This window comes from Pyrgilauda ruficollis, unplaced genomic scaffold (genome assembly GCF_017590135.1).
Source record: "Pyrgilauda ruficollis isolate IOZ18807 unplaced genomic scaffold, ASM1759013v1 scaffold77, whole genome shotgun sequence".
NCBI lineage: Eukaryota > Metazoa > Chordata > Aves > Passeriformes > Passeridae > Pyrgilauda > Pyrgilauda ruficollis.
In genome coordinates, this window is record NW_024529599.1 from 2,370,728 (window position 1) to 2,390,945 (window position 20,218).

The 20,218-nt window shown below is 43.1% G+C and overlaps 1 protein-coding gene across 1 annotated transcript in view; it reads left to right on the forward strand.

The window, feature by feature from the left end:
* CACNA1G (calcium voltage-gated channel subunit alpha1 G) overlaps window positions 1-18,336 on the forward strand; it is a 142,252-nt gene extending 123,916 nt beyond the window's left edge. Inside the window, exons 30-37 of the mRNA XM_041486583.1 lie at window positions 726-796; window positions 1,076-1,154; window positions 1,233-1,354; window positions 1,607-1,951; window positions 4,201-4,341; window positions 10,683-10,872; window positions 13,307-13,476; window positions 17,130-18,336. Of these exons, the coding sequence (XP_041342517.1) occupies window positions 726-796; window positions 1,076-1,154; window positions 1,233-1,354; window positions 1,607-1,951; window positions 4,201-4,341; window positions 10,683-10,872; window positions 13,307-13,476; window positions 17,130-17,984 (1,973 nt within the window). The 3' untranslated portion in view covers window positions 17,985-18,336. The remainder of the gene's footprint in view (window positions 1-725; window positions 797-1,075; window positions 1,155-1,232; window positions 1,355-1,606; window positions 1,952-4,200; window positions 4,342-10,682; window positions 10,873-13,306; window positions 13,477-17,129) is intronic.
* The last annotated feature ends 1,882 nt before the right edge of the window (window positions 18,337-20,218 follow it).

Consider the following 20,218-nt stretch of genomic DNA (forward strand, 5'->3'; position numbering starts at 1 on the left):
CTCAGACACATTCCCAAGTCAGGGAGCCAACTTCTTCAGGGATTGAAGAAGTTGATTTTTCAAAAGAGGGAGGTGTCAGGACCAAATGTTGAAGATGCAAAATATGAGTGCTCAGGCCCTTAATGAAGTACTTCCAGGCCGTCCTGAAGGGTATTGTGCTCTGAGGAACAATTGTTTTGATTACAGCCCTCATCTAAGCAGAGAAGGAGCTGGAGGAGATATTAAATGCTGCTGTGTCTCAAGAGGGGGGAAAAGTGGGTTTTCTGTGCATTGGATCCCTTTCAGAATTAAAAATACATGCAGCTACCAGTTGGAAATGCATCCTTCTGGAAGAGATGTGTAAATCATTCCTTAGTGAATCATGTATGAAAGTGGGTAGCCTATGGAAGTGGGAAAGTAGCCCCAGGGCTGGGAAAGGAACTGCTCATGATAACCGGAGGAAGGAGATGAGTCCAACACAGATAAAGTGGGGAAGGAAGAGCCAGGCAGAGTGATAACGCTTTCTCCAAGTCTCAGAGTAGGTGATGCTGCTATTCATGGGATTTTGATAGTATCCAGGCAACAAGGAGTGATGTAAAAAGGCCAAGGACTGTAGCAGCTAATGGAGAACACTCGACAAAATTTCACGTTTCTCTTCCTGTAATCTGTGGCTCCTGGGAGAGGGACTGAGTTTGTGCCTCTCTGCTAATGCTGCTGTTACCATACTGCAAATGTGTTTTCCACAGTGCTGAAGCTGCTGAAGATGGCTGTGGGGATGAGGGCCCTCCTAGACACCGTGATGCAAGCGCTACCACAGGTAACCCACTGCCGCATCAAACCAGAGCTCCTCTGGCCCGCAGCTCATTTCCTATTGTAGAGGAATGCTAATAATTTTATCTTTGCTGTCATTAGAGAATCACATTTCCCTCCCGAAGCACTGAGATACAGTCCTCACATTGAGGTCATTTTTGCCCTGAAGCAATTTAAGTTTTGGATTAAAGAATACAGCAAGAAACAGGTCTGGAACGAAAAAAAAAAATCAATGAATGTTCTTTTTTTGTGTGTTTTTTCCCCCCATTTCTTTTTCTCTTTTCAGGTGGGGAATCTGGGCCTTCTCTTCATGTTGTTGTTTTTCATATTTGCAGCTCTTGGAGTGGAGCTGTTTGGAGATCTCGGTGAGTCTTCCCGTGCCAGTGGGAGGGTGGGAATGGTGTTGGAGTGGGGGGCTCTCACAGCTGTGCTTGGTCTTACAGAGTGTGATGACACACACCCCTGCGAGGGGCTGGGACGGCACGCCACGTTCAGGAACTTTGGGATGGCCTTCCTGACCCTCTTCCGAGTATCCACAGGAGACAACTGGAATGGCATAATGAAGGTAAGTGTTAAGGTTTTATCAGCAAGTGTATTGCTGTTCTAGGCATGAAATTTGCCAGATCTTCTCAGTTTTCTTCATGAAAGGAGAACCCATTGCCGACTGTGGTTTATGCTACAATCTCTTCACATCCCTCCATCTCTTAGCATCATGGTTTAGTGGATAAGTTGGTGTTAGGTGATAGGTTGGACTTGATGATCTCCAAGGTCTTTTCCAGCCTGGTTGATTCTGTGATCATTCCCCCGCTGTTTCCAGGACACGCTGCGTGACTGTGACCAGGAGTCCACCTGTTACAACACCGTCATTTCCCCCATCTACTTCGTCTCCTTCGTGCTGACAGCCCAGTTTGTCCTGGTGAATGTGGTGATCGCCGTGCTCATGAAGCACTTGGAGGAGAGCAACAAGGAGGCAAAGGAGGAGGCAGAGCTTGAAGCAGAACTGGAGATGGAGATGAAGACCATCAGCCCTGGCCAGCACAGCCCCTCGGACATCTTTGCGTGGACTGGCACCGCCAGCGGAGAGAGACCCGAGAGCCCGCGCGGATTTACCAATCCCATGCAGATCAAGGTGGATTCTCAGCTCTCTCTAGCTTATCATATGGTGAGAATCTCTGTTGGAGGGTGAGGAGGGCTTGACCTGCATTTTTGTTGGTGAAGACTTGCACGAGTTGGTAGTGAAAGAGGCGTGTACCAGATGTTCTGGGCTTGTATTCCCTGCTGTCTGCTGCTGACTCTTGTGTGGTTTGGGAGCCAGTGCTGCAGGGGAGAGACCCCAGGCAGGTCTCCAGCCCATCTTGATGCATCTGTTCGGAGGGGGAGAGTTTTGCAATTTACTCTGGGTGCCAGCTCAAGCTGCAGAGTTCACAGCTAGCTCCAAATTTACTCTAATTCAGAGTTTTGACTGGTTCTTTGTGATAGCAAAATCATGAGCGTAATGTGTTTGCTTTTCTAATACAGACCATGAACACCAACATAAAAGAGGAATAAAACTTGGCTAATCTTTGCTTCGGTATTAAATTTGTTTTATGTAACCTCAATTTAAAATCCATCCCCACAGTCAGGCTTGTAAGAAAAGATTCTTTTAGCAGCAGAATAATCCAGAGGAGACTTAAACCTGAGCTCACCAGAGCTGGTGGCAGAATTCCCACTAGCAGAAGCATGGGTGTAATGTGGGAGCTGCTACGAGCTGTACTACATCCCCCTAAAGCACAGTTTTTGGATGAAAACTCAGTTTGAGGAATGAGAGGTGAGATCAAGTCCCAGACAAGTTATTTGGGAGGTCACAGCTGAAATTACTCAGGAAATACAGTCCAGCCTTTTTTTTAGTCTTAGCTGATTGCAAATTGGGTTAAATTCTATGCAGACCTCATTAACTTTTATTACATCATGATTTCACAACAGCATCTCTTGGCTGCAGCCTGGGGTGGACTAATGCATATTCTAATGCATGAAAAACTCATTTATGATTTTTAGTCCAAGGGTGAAAGAGAGTAAATCCCCGCTTAATCTTTGTTTCAGTTCCTAAGCTACTGGAAATTTCTGGTGCCATTAGAATCTCTGATGGAGTCCAAAGCTGCTCTTTGGCTCAGGAAAAAGGAGTTCAGGGCCCTATGGGGAAATCCACGTTTACTATGTCCTCTAGGAAGAAGCAACACATCCCAGCTGGTGCTGCATGTGTTGAGCAGAGTACTGGCAAACTGTCCTCAGTGCTCTTGTCCTGCACCAGGACTGAAACTGGCATAAAAGAGAAATTGCAAAACTGCGAGACAAATCAGTCAGAGTGATACCCTCACTCTGCAGTCTGTTAAATCTGCCCTCTCTGAAGGCGGCCTGGGAAAGGGTTTATTCTAGTCATAACCTTCAGAGTTTCTTGCTCTTTCCCTCAAACAGAAGCCTCAAAAAACTCCAGGAGATCTTATTCTGACTATTTATTTTCCCAACCAAGATCTTCAGGACAAATCTGATGCTTGAACTTGCTAGCAGAGGAATACAATTCCCAGGACACAGCCCTGCAAGGACAGCATGCTCTTTTGCTTGACTCTTTCCTGGGATTTTTGCACTGTGTGCTGTTTGACTGTAGTGCTGGTCCTCATCTCATTGTATGCATTGGGCATTCCCTACATGGAAGGTGCAGCCTGAAATCACTCCCCTGCTGCCAACAAAAGGCAGACCCTGCTATGCACAGCCCCAGTGCTGTGGCCAGCTGGTTTGACATTGGCCAGGAGACCAGGGGCACCTCAGCCCATGTCTGGCACATGAATGAGTGACCTGACACTGATGTCCATCCTGCTCAGCTGCAGCTTCCATGGACAGGACACTCAGCTTCTCTTCAGTCAGGTTATTTTAATTTCTGTGCCATCTGGATATGGATTTCAGTGTCAAGTATTAGGTCCTGCAGTGCAAAAGCATGGACCATGCGTGTAGAAGTCTTGCAGCAAGTTGGAGTTGACAGCACCGATGGAAAAATGCTGCTCAGCCCCCAGAAATGACTGGCCATGTTTGCTGAGAGGGAGATTGTCCCCAAGAAGGACCCCGGGTGGGAGCAGCCATGGTCTTGGGGCAGCTGCCATCACCCCATCTCTCGTAATGTCTGGGAAAGCTGTCTCTGCTCACCGTGATATTACTGCACTGTTCTCTCTCCTCCTTTTCTCCTGTCCCATTGTTCCTGTTACTGTGTTCTCCTTGAATGTTTCCACCTTTTTTTCCCCCTTCTATTTTTTTTCCCCTCATTTTGTTCATTGGGTTTGATATGCTGTCCTTTTTTCTCTCTGTTTCTGTCCCTCGCCTTTTTCCTCCTCTCTTTTTGGCTTGCTCTTTCTCTCTCTGCATGCTATATACCACCCTTCCTAGGAAAGGCACTTGTTTGATACCATATCACTGCTGATCCAGGAATCTCTGGAAGGAGAGCTGAAGCTGATGGACAACCTGTCAGGCTCTGTGTGCCATCATTATGCCCTCCCAGCTCCCGAATATTACAACTCTGAGAACCAGGTTAATATTCCTAATTTTCTGCAAAGTCTCCATCAAAACTCAATTTGACTGAGACCTTTAATAGCAAGTTAAAGTTCTTTATGTAATGCAGTCACAGGGATTTGGAAGCATAAGTCACTTTGGCTTTTTCTGTGGGAGTAGATGATGTTGTATATCAATGCAAGAGCAAGAGAACATCCTCGGACTTTCCCTTGTCAGTACAGTAGAAGTTTTTCATTGGGATTTACAGTTTATGGGTGTTAGAGGGGAAATGCACAAAATTCCATTTCCATCCTTCAGTGGGGTTCTTATATTTGGCTCCTAAGCAAGGCTCCACAGCAATGTCAGGGCATGTCTGCAGAGCCTGAGCTTTTCTTAGAGCAGAGCCTGAGCTGCTGGGGCTCATCAAATGTGTTCTGTGCCTATTTGTACTGTGTGAAAATCCAGTTTTGAAGGGTTTTCCTAAAGAGCCTTCTTGCAAATGGGTCAATGTAAACTAGATCCTCATCTCTGATCTAGTGAATTTAGGAGGGGAGGCAGCCCTTAATGATGCACAGAAGTAACTGTGTGCTCCAGTGCTTCCTCAAGCAGACAGTGCTTGTTTAAAATTAGTCTATTTACTTCCTAGAATAAAATACCTACTTTTTAAAGTGCATTATTCTTTAGAGCAAATATTTTCCCTAAAACACAGCAGTGACCATAATAATAATTCAAGCGCACCTATTTTTTGCTGCAGTTGGAATTGAGCAAATTCCATATTTCTTGATCTATTCCTGTGCCCCCCCCCACCCCCACCCCCCCGGCTAAAAATAGCAGAAGTCTTCTTGTTAAAACAGTGTGCTTGTTTATGAGCTCGCTGACACTCTAAATTACCCAACTTTTGATGGTTCATTAGAGGAAAGGAACAAGCTTAGGTAAAATGAAATCCTTCTGCAAATCTTTATATAGCAGGATTACATGTCTCCCTCTGATTGCTCCACATTGCATCCTAGAGTCTATTAAGCTATAGGAAATGGTTGTCTCTAATAATTGCCAGAGGAATAGAGACAGAAGCTTTGGCAGGGAAGACAGAGGGTCAGTAGGAAGCTCAGTGAGAGGTGGTTGAAAATTTTTTGTCACAACATTTTTCACCAGAACGTGCTGCTGCAGAAAAAAAAAAAAAAAAAAAAAAAAGGTTTGTTTTGACAATTCTGTAATGAAAAAATATAGCATTCCAGTTTGCAATGGCTTTTTATTATAAAATTCAAGCATTTTTTTACCCCCTCGTCTATAATTAAAACTGGTCTAAATCAGTTGGATGTTTCCAACAAAATGTTTTGACAGCTTCAAACTGAATTTTGGGTTTGGGAAGGCTGAAGTGGGGTGATGTTTTGTTTACATTTTGGCTTTTCTGTTCACACCATTTGTCATGTTCTCAGGCAACTCAGGAATTTAGAGCAGTGCTGGGACTTGCTGAAAGCAACCTGATTAATAGCAGCTCCCAGCAGGGCAGCTCCAGCAAGCAGGAGCTTCTGGAGTCCACCACAGCTTTTTCCTGGCTCTGGTTGGTGGGTCCCTCTTAGGGATTCCTGTCCTAAGGCTGGCAGCCTTCACAGTGATGCCTTTTAGGGGAGCCTCATATTAATTCAGGGGCTCCAAATCATCTCTCTTATCCATTGCCAGCAGATAAGTGTGCTAGAAGAGATATCAAAGCCAAGGTTAGATGAGAGGAGTCCGACCCTCTTACTTATCTCAGCTGAATTTTGAGCCTCTCCAGGCTCACTCATCGCTGGGTTTGTTCCATCCCGTGGCTGCCATTTCTAAGAGTGAGAAAACCCAGTCCTTCGACAACTTCAGTGCAAGACATCTGGGCCTCTCTGTTTTCTCTTGGAAGATTTATTGCTGCTGAAAGGCTTTTCAAGCACAGAGGATGGCAAAAAAACGCACAGTGAGCAGTTAAAAGGAAGCACCTGGGACTTGCCTAGAGCAGGCAGGCCCTGTGAGCGTGAGCTGGGTTTGGACATTACCTGGTGAAATGCCATTCCTGGTGTCATAAGCACTGTATCCAGGGAGGGGATTTGGGGACAACTGAGCCTGCTGCAGGGCAGACACCCCCTCTTACAGTGCCTGGCAGCAGAGCAGCTGCTCTGGGGAAGATGCCACTGTCCCCTTTTCCCCCTCTTCTTCCTCCGAAATCTGAAGTGGCATTTTCACATTTCTTATTAAAAAAACCCTCTGTGTCTAGGGAGAGAGTTTCATCAATGATTTGATGAAACATTCATAGATTGTTTGAATGTCTTCAGTGGGGATCCGTTTGTGCAGGATACACGAAAACAGGAGCGCGGCTGTGCGGAGCTGATTCCCAAGTCAGGATTTCTCAGTGCCAGAGGAGACAGCTGGGGCCAGCCCTGAGGGGCATTTGGGGGCTGAAAAACGCAGTTGGCTGTTTTACTAAGTCAATTATTGGTGCCACTGGATGCTCTATAGCCAGCCAAAATGAGCTGAAAGCACCAGGAAGGTGATTGCTGACCAAAATAAAGTATTAAGTTTCTCCCTGTGCCCTTTTATCCATGAGGAAGTGAATTATGGTCCCACCTGCCTTTTGGGGGGGTGTGGGGTGTGGTCCCTGCAGCCTCCCTAGGGCACAGGGAGAGGCACACCCCATACCCCACCTGAAAATATGGTTTTGTTGTTGGGGAATCTTTGGAGTTTAACAAGTTTATACTCAACAAGTTTATCTTAGAAACCAGGATGGTTATTGAGGGGGAACAACTTCAGAGAAATCAGATCTTGAAACCTCTTGTATTTGATCACAGCCAAGAGAATTAATCTCACTATTATTAGAGCAGTGTTACTTTTGCTTCTTCATGTAGACAGAAGAACAGCAAAATACAATGCTAGCATTAGTGTATGGTTTTAAACCCCTGCCAGACCTTGGTAAGCACTAAAGTAAAAATGTCCCACTCCTTTTTAAATTTCTTCATTATATTTAATTTCTTTAATGTTCTGTCCCTGGTAACAATGTGTATGATGTAGCTTCTCCCATTGCAGGGATATTGCTTTAGTGTCTAGAAGTATTTAGATTATGATACTTTTTTTTTCTTTTTTTTTTCTTTAATTTTGTTTTCTGAAAGATTTGTGTCCTGGTTTCTTATGTTTAATCATTTCTCCCTTTAGATCCCTCTAGCTGAGATGGAGGCTCTATCTCTGACGTCAGATATTCTCTCTGAAAAGTCCTGGTCCTTAGCTCTGACGGATGACTCTTTTCCTGATGACATTAACACACTCTTACTTAATGCTCTGGAAAGCAATGTACATACACTGGTCACTGTGTAGTCTGATGTTTACAGGGTTCGAAATACTGCTCCCATCTCTCTGCACCTGCCTAATGGCATTTCCAGTTCCAGCCCCTTCCCAAACAGCACCAACCTCTTCCCTGAACAGGATGCTGTCCTTAATGCCATTAGGTCCTGGGTTTTGTCACTCTTGTCCACAGTCTTGGCTCCTTGTGAGGAATGAGTGGTTATTTCAATTTTTCTTTTGGTGTCTTATGTATAAACAATGTGTTTTCTACAAGTAAAATAAGTAGTAAAAAAAAAAAAAAAAAAGGCTTTGGAAAGCATCAAGGTTGAAATTTCCTCCCCATCTGAAACAAATCAGTGATGTTGTGTGAAGAGACACCCATGAGCTAATGACCCATGTCCTCTGCTGAAGGGTCAGCCCCAACACTTCAGTTTGGAGTAGATTTTTGTCATTATGAACACAGGCACCACAAGGCTTTTTGCATGGTGGGTGCCAGACTGTTTCTTTTACAAATATCAAATGGGGATCTCTCCAAGATGATACTTGTTTCGCAAATTCTTTCTAGCAGTCACTATGCTGAAAAAGAAAAAAAATTGACTATTCAGTGCTTTTTTTAACTGACATAACCAGTATTTTGAACCCTGCATTCACCATCTCCTCTTTGAAACATTAGACATTTTTAGCTGTGTAGCAGTCAAGTGCTTTTTTCTGCTGTACAACAGACATAACTCCTTTCCCAAAATTTTAAATCATTCTTGTTTTCTTTGTTGTTGTTCATGTACCTACCTTTGGATGTTTGTGTTGCTCATAAATTTTCTGCCATATTAGTTGACTGTCATCCTAATTAGCACTTATTTGAGAAAAATCTCTTAAACCGTGACAATATTTCCCATCATGCTTCATGGCATCCTGTGCAAAAGATTTTGTAAACTCTGTTTTACTTCTTGTACGAGGCTTTCTGTTTCAAAATTAGCATGGAGAGTTGGACAGAGGAGAAACCCTCCTAGTTTTGAATCAGATTAGAGAACCTTGTTTGACAGCACTGCAAAGTCTCAAAAGTACAGACAGGAAAGATGTTTTTTCTCCCCTCTCCAAAAAAAAAAGCAAAACTGCATTGAACACAGGGTTTTGTGAATTTTTATCACTACCAAAAAAGTTTTTGGTCACAACAGTTGCCCAAACCCCTGAAAAACTGCAAACTTTCATTGAAATCTCTTCTAAATGCAATATTTTTACACTTCATTTAGATGTGGCTTTAGTTGAAAAATATTTGGATTGAGTTTTTTTGTTTGGTTGGTTGGTTGGTTTGGGTTTTGGTTTTGTATTGTTTTTGGGTTTGTTTTCTGGTTTGTTTTTTGTGGGTCTTTTTGGTTCAAGGAAAACTTGGATTTGATTTTCAGTCAAGCCAAAACAACATGTTTTTCTAAAGTACCACTGAACCAAAAAGTCATGTGCTCCCACTGCTCTGTAACCTGACCTGGGAAGATAATTTTGCAGCCATTTTCAAGGTTTTTCATGAATTTCACTCATGAGATTTCCCCCAAGATGATCCAAAAGTGGAAATAACCTATATTGGATCCGGTCAATGAACCTAAAGGTTCACTGAAGGTTGGATTTGGATGGGGTCTCAAATCCAAGTTCTCATGTTCAGATTCAAATGGGTCTGAGTTTGAGATCTCAGGTTTCAGGCCACTTTTTCTGCTTTAAGCTCAGTAGCATGACAGCAAAACAGCATGCAGTGGGTAGAAGGGGAAGGCAGGGAGGGACAGAGAGGTTCCCAAATCCAAACTCCCAGTTTTACCAGCACAGGTTTTGCACTCCTTCCCCTAGCTGTATCAGGAGATTGCAGTCTCCCTTATCTAGTCTGTGTCCAAGCTCTATCCAAATCAGCAGTTTCCCAAGGACTGAAACAAATGCTGAGTGGCAGTGCAGACCTGTTTTGTTCATTAAATTTGCATCGGTGATCTCCTTTTCTTTTTTCTCTTCCCCGTCTTTTCTTCTTTTTTTTTTCTTTTTTTTTTTTTTTCTTTTTGCAAATTCCTTTTAATCTCATCCTGTTTCTTGTGCAAATAAATGCCATAGTGAAATTTTGGTTTTAATGACTGAAGGATAAAATTGGGATCAAAAAAATCTGTGTTGATTCCAGAAAACCTATGATGCACTGAGTAAAGGGAAAATTTTTCAGAAAAAAAGATCTAAAGATCTCATAAGAATGATCAGCCAAATACTGTACTAGACTACAGTGGCATAAACTTACTCCTGTGTTTTTCACTTGAGACATTTTAACAATTAAATAATTGTTTCATTAGAAATACACTGGAAAGATGACTCTGCTTCCATTTTTTGAATACTCTCCAAGACAATAACACCCAAGAACATTTCTGGGATGGAGATATTTTCTTATGAAATCAGATCTGAATCCACTCAATATTGCCTCTGGGGCTGCCCATTCCAAGAGTCTCTTTGGCTGTAAAAATTCCACAGTCAACATATATACAATAACCCTTGCTTGCATTAGATCCCTTCTAATTAGAGAATGGCTTTCACCCTGAAGCAGTAGGTTTAGATATCCTTTTCAATAAAATAGGTTTAGTTATTCATTATGTGAGAAGAAAATCCAATAAAATTGTGCTGTGAGCCAGAACAGAAAATATTTTTTATAAACTAGTTTTTGCATTTGGGTTGGGGTTCTTTTGTTTGTTTTTCTTTCTTTTATTGTCAGAAGAGGAAACTACTCACCTTTGCAAAAGCCTGCCTTGCTGATGAGGGCACCTAGGGAGGGTCAAAGTTCTGCCAAGCACGTGACCTTTGCTGGCCTTGAGGCATGATGCCTTCTTTGCATATCTCTGAAATAGTCATGGTTTATTCCTACGTTGTGGCTTCCTGTTTCTGTGGTCCATTGTGTGAGAGTTGATTGACAACCCCAGCGAAGGGGATGGCTCCCCGATAGATCCATTCGTGCACCCTGTGCATGCCCATCGTGCCATCCTGGTTGCAATAGCTGTCGCCTGCCTTTCTGGGTACTTCTCCTCTTTCCCATCCTCCCACGCCTGCCTTCCTCACATTTTTCTTCCCCTCAGGCTGATCTCCGCTCCAAGGACAACACGCTGACCCTGTCCCCCAGCAAGGACCTGCTGAGCGTGAGGAAGCCCTCGGTGGGACGCACCCACTCCTTGCCAAATGACAGCTACATGTTCCAGCCGCCCTACTCCAGCCCCTGCCCTGCCTCCCTGGGCAACAGGAAACCGGCACATCACAAGTCCCAGTCAGGTACATGTCCTTCAGCTGGGACAAGAGCAGGATTTTCCAACAGAGCAACAGTTGTGGTTTCCCAAGCTCTTCAGCAGGAAGGAGAAAATTGACACTGGTTTCCAGTCGTGTGTTTAGACCTGTGGAATGGCTGTGAAAAGACCCTCCGCAATTTACAAAGCCCTGTTTAAGATAACTCCTTTCCTCAGAATTTTCTGGCAATGTGACAATGGCCTGGTTCAACATTGATTGTCTCCTGCTTGGTTCCCTAAGCCTGGGCTCTGTCTGTCCCACCGGGCCCCAGGGGAGAAATCCCACTTAGAGAAATATTTCCTCCTGTCTGTTTTTTGCAGCAGTACCTGTTCGGAAGCTCTGTCTGGGAACGTGTATGAAAGATGGGAAGAAGGTGTCTCTAAATGCCTGTAAAATGAACATAAATGTGCTGAACTGAGAGACATGTTGGTGTGAGATGAATGGGAAAATTAGAGAGTGTGGAATTGCTCTTCCCAGTGTGCATTGTTGGGATATATGTCTTGGAGTTAATTCAGAGATATTTTTAGGTACAGGGAGGGCTCTCCCTGCCTGCACCTCTGTCCCTGTGCTTGCAGCTGCCTCCCAGGGCTTGTCCCTGTGCCCCCAGTTCTTCTGCCTGCCAGGGGTTACCTGGAGCTGGGAAGTGAATGGTGCCACCTTTATTTTGTCTGTACATGCCATCATTTTAGAAATTTGTCACCAATAAGACAGGGAACTTTTTACAAGCATTGCCATTTGAAAGCCTTTAAGCAAAACATAATTTCAGCAATGTTCACAATGGTAGGAGATTTGAACAGCTTAGATATAAGATGTTGAAATTTGCATGGTAATAAGAATTTGGATGAATGGCAACTGTTGAACAGAAGCAAAAAAAATATGTGAGCACAAGGAAGGAAGATTAATCTGGTGTTGTGAGAAATCTCTGCCACAATACACAATTTCCAAGGTCAAGAGTGGTGTTTTGAATAACCTGTTTGCACATAATGCTGATGGTGAAGCTAAAATCCCATTGAAAGCAATAGCAAGTCTCCCCTTACTTTCAGCTGAGCTAGAATTTATGTCTCTGTAACAGTCAAGAAATTCCTGACGACATGAAAGAATCATGTTTGCTGCAGAGGGAATTTCCAGTGCTTCACTGTTGACCCTCAGTTGGGATGTATTTGCACTGTCTTGAACAAAAACTACATCAGCAAGGGACTGGGTAATTTATGAGTCCCTTCTTTTTCAAAATTTCCCTTCCCAGTTTCAATTTGGAGAACCTGAATAGCCCTGTCCGACAGCCCTGGCTTTCTGGGGACAGGCATTGCGCCCTTGTAAATCCACAGGAACAACTGTTCCACTGAGGAGTAGCAGAAATACTTTGGAGAGGTAAAGCTGATGTCTTATAACCACAATAAGCAATTAAACCTTTTGTGTTTTTCTCCTGCTGGTGAAATTCCAATCATCTTAAGCAGGCCAGAGTGCTGGGAGGTGTGTAACGTTCCCAGATTCTGACGTATTACTGTCCTCTTCCACCTACAATGTCACTGCTTTCCAGGGTGGGGGAAGTCACCACCACCTGTTTACAGTTTGTAATATTATAGAGTGCAGTGAAGACAGCAAGAGGTGCCAGGCGCCTCTAATAAATCACCACAACCAAGCCATAATATTTCAAGCTGAGAAGGTTTTGTTGTCAGAAACACTGGCACTTGCAGGAGGCATTTGTTTGAATACTCCTTGGTAATGGGGCTGTTGCTCTGGGAAAGATTCCAGGACAAATGAGATTCTCTGGGATGCGGTCCAGATTAAATGAATTGTTTTGAAAAATATTGAGCCTGTGTGTGAGGGGAGCACACAGAGTTTCAAACCTTTTAGAAGTAGTAGCCAGCAACTATGAAGGGTCAGGAAGAGGCTGGAGAGTGTGTTTCCTTCTGGGAGGCTGTGTAAAACCAGCCTTGAGAGCTGTCAGGTGCTGTTCCCTTTCACTTCCTTTCCAGTGTGTGCATGCTGTTTTGGAGATCCCAGCAGCTGGTCTCCATGAGGTTCGGGCATGGGGACACCTAGAGCCCTTCAAAGTCAGATGTTTGCAGAGCTCAGAAGTGAGACTGCCTGTGTATTTATTGGCCTAAAAGCAGAGATTCGGGAATTGCCAGCTCAGACGAACTCGTAGTTCCTTGTCTTTTTTTCTCAACAGGAGCTAGTCCCAGTTGTATCAGGGGAAAATGCCAAGAAAAATGAAATAATAGACAATGCTGGAGTAATTTATTAGTAGATGGGAGGTTTTTTTTCCCAGTTCTGGAGAGCCAGTTGCTGAATTCAGTGGTTTCGCTGTGCCTGTCTGGTCCAAGGTGCAGCAGAGCAGTTTTCCCTGGGAGGTCACTGAGGTTGGGACACAACCCTTGGATGAACATGTCCCATTTCTGCCTCTTCTCCCCCTTGCAAGGTTCAAAGGCATCGGTGCAGTCGCAGCCGGCAGACACCAGCTCCCTCCTGCAAATCCCAAAGGACCACTTCCACCATGTCAGAGCTCAAGACCATTTGGTGGGGGAGAGCAAGCCCCAGGTCTCCCAGCAGGCACACTCCCCTTCTGCTGAAAGGCTGCTCCGCAGACAGGTAAGCAGAGTTATGATCACAAACCTGCTGGGCTTTTATATTGATGCATTTCCTGGTGAACCGTGCTTTAAATTCAATGAGGGATTCACAGAGAAACCTCCAGAGAACTGTAATTCTCCTACAGAAATAACAAAATGGTTGATGGTTTTTGATGTGAAAGCCATCCAGGAGTCTCCAAAGAATGTGCATGATGAGTATCATGTCCTTTGGCAACATGCCTAAATGTTCTCCACATTGTTAGCACTTTATTTTTTCTAATCCTCTTCATAAATGAAGCCAAATGCTCCCCAGGGTCTCGTTGGGGTTGAGGAACTCATTCTTAACTGCTGTGATTTTTTTGGTGCTTGAAAGGACAAATGGATTGCAGGCTCCATCCCAGGCCACCCCTCCTCTGACTCCTCTGGTTTTCCAAAAGAGGAGTATTTCATGGAAATTGGTTATCTCACATGCAAAACCATCATGAGAAGCATACTGGTTTTGCAGTGAGAATTGAAAATTAAAATATTTTTTCATCAACTGTGAGCTTTTAAAAAGTTTGACTTTATGCACAACAGAACATATTTTATTTTACAGCCAGTTTTATCTCTGGTTTTTGCCTGGCATTGATTTAAGTCCTGATTCAATCAAAGATCTAAGGGATCTAATCAAAGATTCCAGTCTGGTTGATTGGAAGCATAAGTTAGACTTATCTTTTTTTAGTAAAATACTTAAACTTGTGCTTCACTCTTACATTTTTAAGCATATTTCAATGATTGTGCAGCTGGACTGGGACCAGAAGCACATCTGATTCAAAAACTCTGCTTTATTCAGTATTTCCATGCCTGATTTTACATACACAAAGGGGATCAGTTCTATTTTTTCAAAAGCAATTTCTTTCCCGTATAAAAATATTCCCATTTCTTTCATCTTTTAATCAACATTGACAAATTAGACAGTTGATTCATTAAGCTCTAAAAATGGATGTGAAGTACCAAGGTTAACAATTACATTAGTCTGTAATACTAAATTGACATAAGAAATTCCTTGCATGTATTCATTTGCATGGGGTTGGCCATCTATCCCAATCACCACTAATGGGGAAACTAATTGATGTCATGATTCCAGTTCATAACCACTCTCTCTTGCTTTCTAATGAATAACAGACTCATCCTTTTGAAGCGATCTAGCCAGAATAAATTACCATGTTAGCCATCTTCTCCAGCCTAATTTTGTTCACATCTTTGACGGCTTCTTTTTGTAGACCTTTTCATATGTTTAAGTCAATTTATTGCCCTCCTTTCCTCCCTCTCCCTGCCCATGCAGTGACATGAACATGCTCGTGGAGTGACAGGTCAGAGAGCAGAGAGTTTTGTGGCAGTGAGCAGATACAGTCCATGGGCAAGCCCATGAGTGGTTGCCTTGGGCAGGCTCCTGAGCAGCAAGGAGCTCCCTGTCTGGCTAATGGGAGCAGTGAGGTTGTTCTGGTGATATTGCTGTTACTGTTAATTGCAATCTAGACAGTGGGAAACTTGGTCCTTTAAAAGGCAAAATTCCCTTTACAGCCCCAGCACTTCTGCTTGCTCAAGTGCTCTCTACTTCACTCCTTCTTATTGCTACCACTGGTATCTCACTAGCACATCAAATAGCCCAAACTGGCAAAGCAGTTTGGTTTTCAGTACCCATTTATCCTTATCTTTACATATACTGCATGCAATTCTGATTTGGCTTTTTTTTCTTTTCCTTTTCCTTTTCCCCCCTCTCCTCTCCTGAATCCATAATAGATAAACCTTGTCCATCACATACCTGGTCCTTGCACTTTCCCTGAGCATTAAAACCTGTGTGTTTAACCTCCCTTTCCCTCCAGAGTACTGGAGAGCAAGCACAGCCCCCACAGTAACTTCCAGTTTAGACTCCGGAATGTTTGACAATTAGCGATGCACTTGCAGAGGAAGATGAGTGGATCGGATACTTTGGGAAAACATTCGTGCTGAGGATTGCAGTGCATGGCACAAAGCCTTTTCTCCAGAGGAATTCTACCTGAAATTAAACCTATATTGATTTCGTAGTTCCAGGACTCTGTATCAAAGGTGTAGCCCACACCAAGCTGTGGCTGCTACAGGTGTACACCCCTCTGAGATGACAGAGGGTCCTTTTATTTTCCAAACAAACCATTAAAACCAGTAAAACATTTGTACTTTTACTACTAACAACAACCACAGATGCCTGTATCATAGAGAAAGAAAGAGCTGGTGGTGACTAATACGGTCGTGGTGTGCAACACAGGTTGGTGTGCAAGCAAAAGTAATGACAACAATTACTTTTTGCTTCTGTATTCAACTTCCGTGTGGTCTGTGTCTCTTTTCAGGATATGAACATGATTTCTTCTCCCAAATACTCATTAAAACTACTGGTGCTGAGGAGACCAGAATAACTTCACTCCTGACTGATTAGTTGCCAGCATTATGCTGTGAAATTTTAACTAGAAAGGATTCACCAGCACTGGATGAAATTGTTTGCCATATTAAATATTCTTGGAGCTGCTCCCACTGACAAAGGGAGCGCAGTGTGCAGATGCTGCATTAGACTATGGTGTTTCTGTGTACACATGGACACGCTGCAGCTGATGAGAGCTTTGCTGAATAGAGATCATTTGGCTCAAATGATTCTTGTGGGACAATATTTATATAAAGTGTATGATCATTTTAGGGTGATTTGTCACAAAAGTATTCCTTAGCATGAGGAATTTCATAATTTCATCTCCTTACAGTCTTCTAAAGGACTGGGATCAGGTGTACACATTTCTTACAAATTTCCCTGTGAAGATTTTTATCTTTAAGATCATTTAAAAGTCTTGTCAAATGGATACTCTGCCTTTAAGGGCCAGTTAATGTGGCTGATTTATAAAGCCTTTTGACAAGTGAAAAGGTAAAGCCTTCAAAACATGCCCAAGGTTCCCTCTACCAGCAGGCACTGATGCTGTGTAAGGCTTCAGACAACCAAGGCAAAATGTGCCTTAGGAAGTCTGAACTTAAGCATCAGAATTAATTTAAATAATTATGGATTATTATTATTATTAGTCCAGCTTTGGACTCCAGTGTTTCCAGCTCCTGCTATAAGATGGTGCAGAGTTGTGGCTCCAGCCTAGGGACCAAAGCCAGGGACAGGCTGTTGCCTTGATGCTGGCACACAGCAGGGTTGCTGTGGTGTTGCTGGCTCTGGGGATCCTATTCCAGGCCCTCAGCATCACCTGAGCTAGAGAAGGGAATACACAGGCTCACTTGCACATCTTTCTCTCCTGCTCACACCTGGGCTGCTGAAATTATCGAGGGCTTTGCTGTAGACCTTCATCCTTTGCATAACAAGAACAGGAGTAAGTTTGGGTGGGGGCATTCTGGTTTTGCAGCCCTCCATCCTTAGCGGAGAAAGCTAAGGATCAACCATTTAGGAAGAGTGAATGGCTGTCACACAGGGACAAAACCACAGATCCCTGACAATGGGAACTGGTAGAACCCACAACACAGGTTGTTGTAGGAGTCAATGGGTCTGTGCTGAGGGATTTCAGCAGAGCTGAGTGCCCTGTAAATGCTGTGCCTTGCCTGTACTAACCTTTGTTTGGTCTGTCTCTCTCACCTGGCAACTCCTCTCGTCCCCAACCCCTCTGCGCTCTGATACAGATGGCTATAAGGAACGACTCTCTGGATAGCAAGGAGAATCTCCACACCGAGGTGAGTGAACTCTCTGACCCAAATGTTCCCACTGTGCCCAAGGAGGAGTCACCAGTGGCTCTGATGCCCTCAGAAGTGAATGACTTGGCTGCCTGGAGTCGGGCGAGCGTCCATACGCAGCAGCATTCCCACAATCAGTATAATATTTCAAAGCAGGCACCAGCATCCTGTGCTTGTGCAGACTCGTATCAGGAGACCCCTGAAGATTCAATGGACCAAGAAGTATCTGAAATAAACAGCTCCTCAGAGCCTTTCACTTCAGAAACTTGCACAGCCTCGAGTGCCTGTTCGGAGGGTCAGCCTCTCACACCTAAGAGGAACGTGGGCAATACCGGCAACGTGATACTGAAGGACCTGAAGAAATACCACAGTGCAGACACCCAGGGTCTGCTAAAAAAACCGCCCTCTTGGTTAGATGATCAAAGGAGACATTCAATAGAAATTTGTTCCATAGAAAACAGCCCTCAGCACCATTCCACGTCCAGCTCTTCTGGCTTTATAAGTCAGGTGGTCAGTGAAATGGAATGCTTGCAAGGTACACGGCAGAAGAAGAAACTGAGCCCTCCCTGTATATCTATAGATCCACCTGACGGGCAGAGTTTGGAACCTAGGGGACCCCACAGCATCTCACCTGCCAGTGGAGTCATTTGCTTGAGGAGGCGTGCTCCATCCTGTGAGTCCAAGGATTCGATGGATATAGGGGATTCACTGCTTCCAGACAGTATGTCAACGTCTCCTACCCCAAAGAAAGACTTGTTGACCCTTCCTAGCTTTTCCTTTGATCAAACGGAAATGGACTCCTGAGTTACTTTTCTGTTGGTGCCAAATGTCTTCTTCCTTTCATGTAATAGAAAAAAATTTTAAAAAACTCTGTACTCCAAAATGGCACTGGGTAAAAAATTTCCAAAGAAAGATTAAAGAACCAGCTGGTTAAAAGAGTGATTAACCTATATCACGCTTACTTAAGCATATGTTCTGCTTAGGTAAAAGCAATACAATGTGCAGAATCTATATGTATATTATATTTTATTAAATTAATTGAATCTAGTATCACGGGATGTAGTACATTTTGTGACTAAAGACTCATTTAATTTTCTTCTATTTTATGTATTTCGGAATATTTCTGAGATAAAGTTGGTTTTTATGAATATTTTAACCTAAAAAGTATATATTTAATCCCTTCTTATTTTTTTTCTTTTGTTTTGGTTTTTTTTTTTTTTTTTTTTTTTGTTTTGTTTTTGTTTTTTTTTTTTTGTTTGGGTTTCATTTTGTTTTGCAAAGCACAAAATGTAGCCAATTAGTGCATTACTGAGGAAATGTATCCCACAGTCAGCAGTAAATAAGGATTATTTAATGTAATTTATTTTTTCCCTTGAACTTCAATGATATTCTGGGAAAACAATTGTTTGCGTAGTACAGAAAAGCAGTCACAATTTTTTAACATAATATTCCAATCTTGCATAAAATTGACATTCAGAGTATGAAAGCAAGTGCTCAGACCCAGGAAGGTCCAACATGCTGATGTCTGAAGACGGTGAAGGCAGAGCCATTCAACAGTACAATATATTGAATTAAGAAAGGATCATAGTGGATGTTAGAGATAATCCACTGGCAACTCACAAAATCATGTCAATGGTTATTTTTCATACATTCCTAGGAAACAGACAACTGAGGCCTGTGGTCATTTGCAAGATGTTTTTGCAGTGTCTCCAGGATGGACTTTTTATTTTGCTGAGTTTTAAACCTCCCTCATCCCTCTGTTTTTAGTGGAGCTCCTCCTCTCTGCTCTCTGTGGAAAGGAGAATGAGATCAAGTTTAAGACTTGCAGTGGGTGAAATCAGGGCAGACATGGCAAAACAACAGGCTTAAGAACATGCCTAAAGTTAAGCTCTCGCCTAGAATGCCTGGAGGTTGATCATATTAAAGTAATTTTTGAAAATTAAAATCATGTGCTCATGTTCTACTGAATCAAGGCACTTCTGCAAGTTATTTTACAGATTACATGGAAGAAAGTCTGCAGGTACTGAAAGGACTGCTGATTTTCAGTAAAATAGCCAGGTATTTTGCTATCACTGCTAGAGTTAATTTACATGACCCCAACTGCAATTTTATTTCCAATCTATCAATAGCCTTAAGCAGCGACATGATGATACAAAGTGGATAAACCCAGAATTCATGCCCTTACTTTATAACATCAATCATCTCAAAAATTACCTGTTTACTCCTGTGCTAATCCTCTGCCAAAAGCAGTCTGTAAAACTGGACAGCACAGCCTGAAAACCACTTGAAGTTGGCCCCATTCGACACCTCATGACTGATGGAAGCCAGACATTAACTCCACTCCACTTTCATGAAATCACATTAAGATGTAAGCTAAATTAGACTGCAGGCATGCTTTGAAGTATGCCAATAGTCACAGGCTTGAAACCAAGTCCACAGATCGTGCCAGCACAGGCAGGAGGAGGATTTGTGCTAATTCTGTCAGTGGGGAGTTTGTAATTTTTTGAGGACTACCAATCTTTGCAAATCACTCCACCATGCTGATGTACAGCCTTTTATCCATTCAGAAATTAGGCTGTTTCCACCACGTGTACCTGCATTAGCTTGAAATGTACACACAAGGAGAAGATGTTGTTCGTACCCCACAGCCTATGTGAGGTCCTAAGCTCCTTTAGTTTCACTTGAGGATGTTTACTCCATAAACAATCCCTGCTGATTTACATGTCCAGGAGAAATGCAAGAGCTTTCAGCAGGAAGTCAGGCAATCAGTGTATTTGAAGGAGGTGGATTAACATTCTCTACTATTTAGTGCAGTTAGATTAATTCTTGGCTGGGACATTCTTCCCCTCTGCACCACAGGCCCATGTGGAGCCCGCTCTCTTTGATATGCCAGCCCACATCCAGAGTTAAGCCTGTCTAAAGCAATGATTTCAAACAAACCTTTCATCAGTTCTTCCCCCAATGATATTTAAGGAAATAATAAAATTACAGTGCATTAAGCCTGAGAAATATTCTTAATCCCTTTTTGTTTTTACTCC